The sequence below is a fragment of the Plasmodium vivax genome, genomic scaffold (genome assembly GCF_000002415.2).
Source record: "Plasmodium vivax scf_4782 genomic scaffold, whole genome shotgun sequence".
NCBI classification, from domain to species: domain Eukaryota; phylum Apicomplexa; class Aconoidasida; order Haemosporida; family Plasmodiidae; genus Plasmodium; species Plasmodium vivax.
Genome location: NW_001851628.1, coordinates 1 through 1,086, shown reverse-complemented (window position 1 = coordinate 1,086; position 1,086 = coordinate 1). Strand labels below are relative to the sequence as shown.

Here is a 1,086-nt window from a genome sequence, read left to right as displayed (position 1 = left end):
TTGGGCTTATTCCCTGGTGGATCTGGAAAAGCAAAGCCAGTAATCACTAAAGGGCCAAAAGTAGTAATCCAAGCGGCACAAAAGGGTTCTCGCTCATCTTTTGGCCCATTTAACTTTTGGGGCTTATTACCTGGTACATCTGAAAAAGGAAAGCAAGAAATCACTAAAGAGCAAAAAGTAGTGAGCCCAGTGGCACAAAAGGAATCTCGCTCATCTTTAGGCTCATTTAACCTTTGGGGCTTATTCCCTGGTACATCTGGAAAAGTAAAGCCAGTAATCACTAAAGAGCAAAAAGGAGTGAGTGCAGCTGGATCCCCTAGTAAAACAAAAGTTTCAGAGGCGCCTGCGGCACCTGTTCTGGCAGCACCTGTTACGACAGTATCTGTTGCTACAAGACTCGTTACGACACCACCAACATCTGTTACGACAACACCAATACCAGTCACGACAGCATCTGTCATGACGACATCCGTTTTGTCAACACCCGTTATGTCAACATCTGTTATGACATCATCTGATAGGCGAGCACCTCTTATGACAGCACCAGCTCCAAAAGATGTAGTTAAACCAGATGAGACAGAAGCTGAAGAAGAAGCAGCAGAATGTCCAGATGGAACATCAGGTGACCTCTCAACCTGCGTGAACGCGTTAGAACAAACAAAAAGTGATGAAACAGTGCATCATGAAGTAACGGTGCATCCTGAACTAACGGATATTCCTACTGAAACGGAGAGCTTAAATGAACAATACTTAGACTATCCCATTCATGTAGAAGAAAAGAATAACACATTTACCTACAACCCTGAAAACATTATGATAACATCTGCTATAATGTTTGGAGCGTTTTATGTATTTTACCTTTACTATAATGTAAACACTATTATTAGTTGAAAATATAAATAATATATTGTATGATCCCTCTATTTATTATTTTTTTTTTAATTTACACCTATAAGCAAAGGTCTCATAAATATGTTTTATTTACTTGTTAGGCCACACCTTTGGGGAGATGGATACGCAATAAGATGGGGAAAGGGGAAAATGATTATGATGATCGGTCAGAAAGAAGTTTTCAACGTTAGATTA

At 39.8% G+C, this 1,086-nt stretch overlaps 1 protein-coding gene across 1 annotated transcript; it reads left to right on the top strand.

Moving 5' to 3' along the window:
• On the top strand, positions 1-1,082 carry PVX_043190 (variable surface protein Vir12, truncated, putative; the record flags this gene model as incomplete). The annotated part of the gene is made up of 2 exons (XM_001612322.1): positions 1-870; positions 993-1,082. Coding segments are annotated over 2 exons (960 nt in total), but the record flags the coding sequence as incomplete, so codon positions are not given.
• Positions 1,083-1,086: the final 4 nt, after the last annotated feature.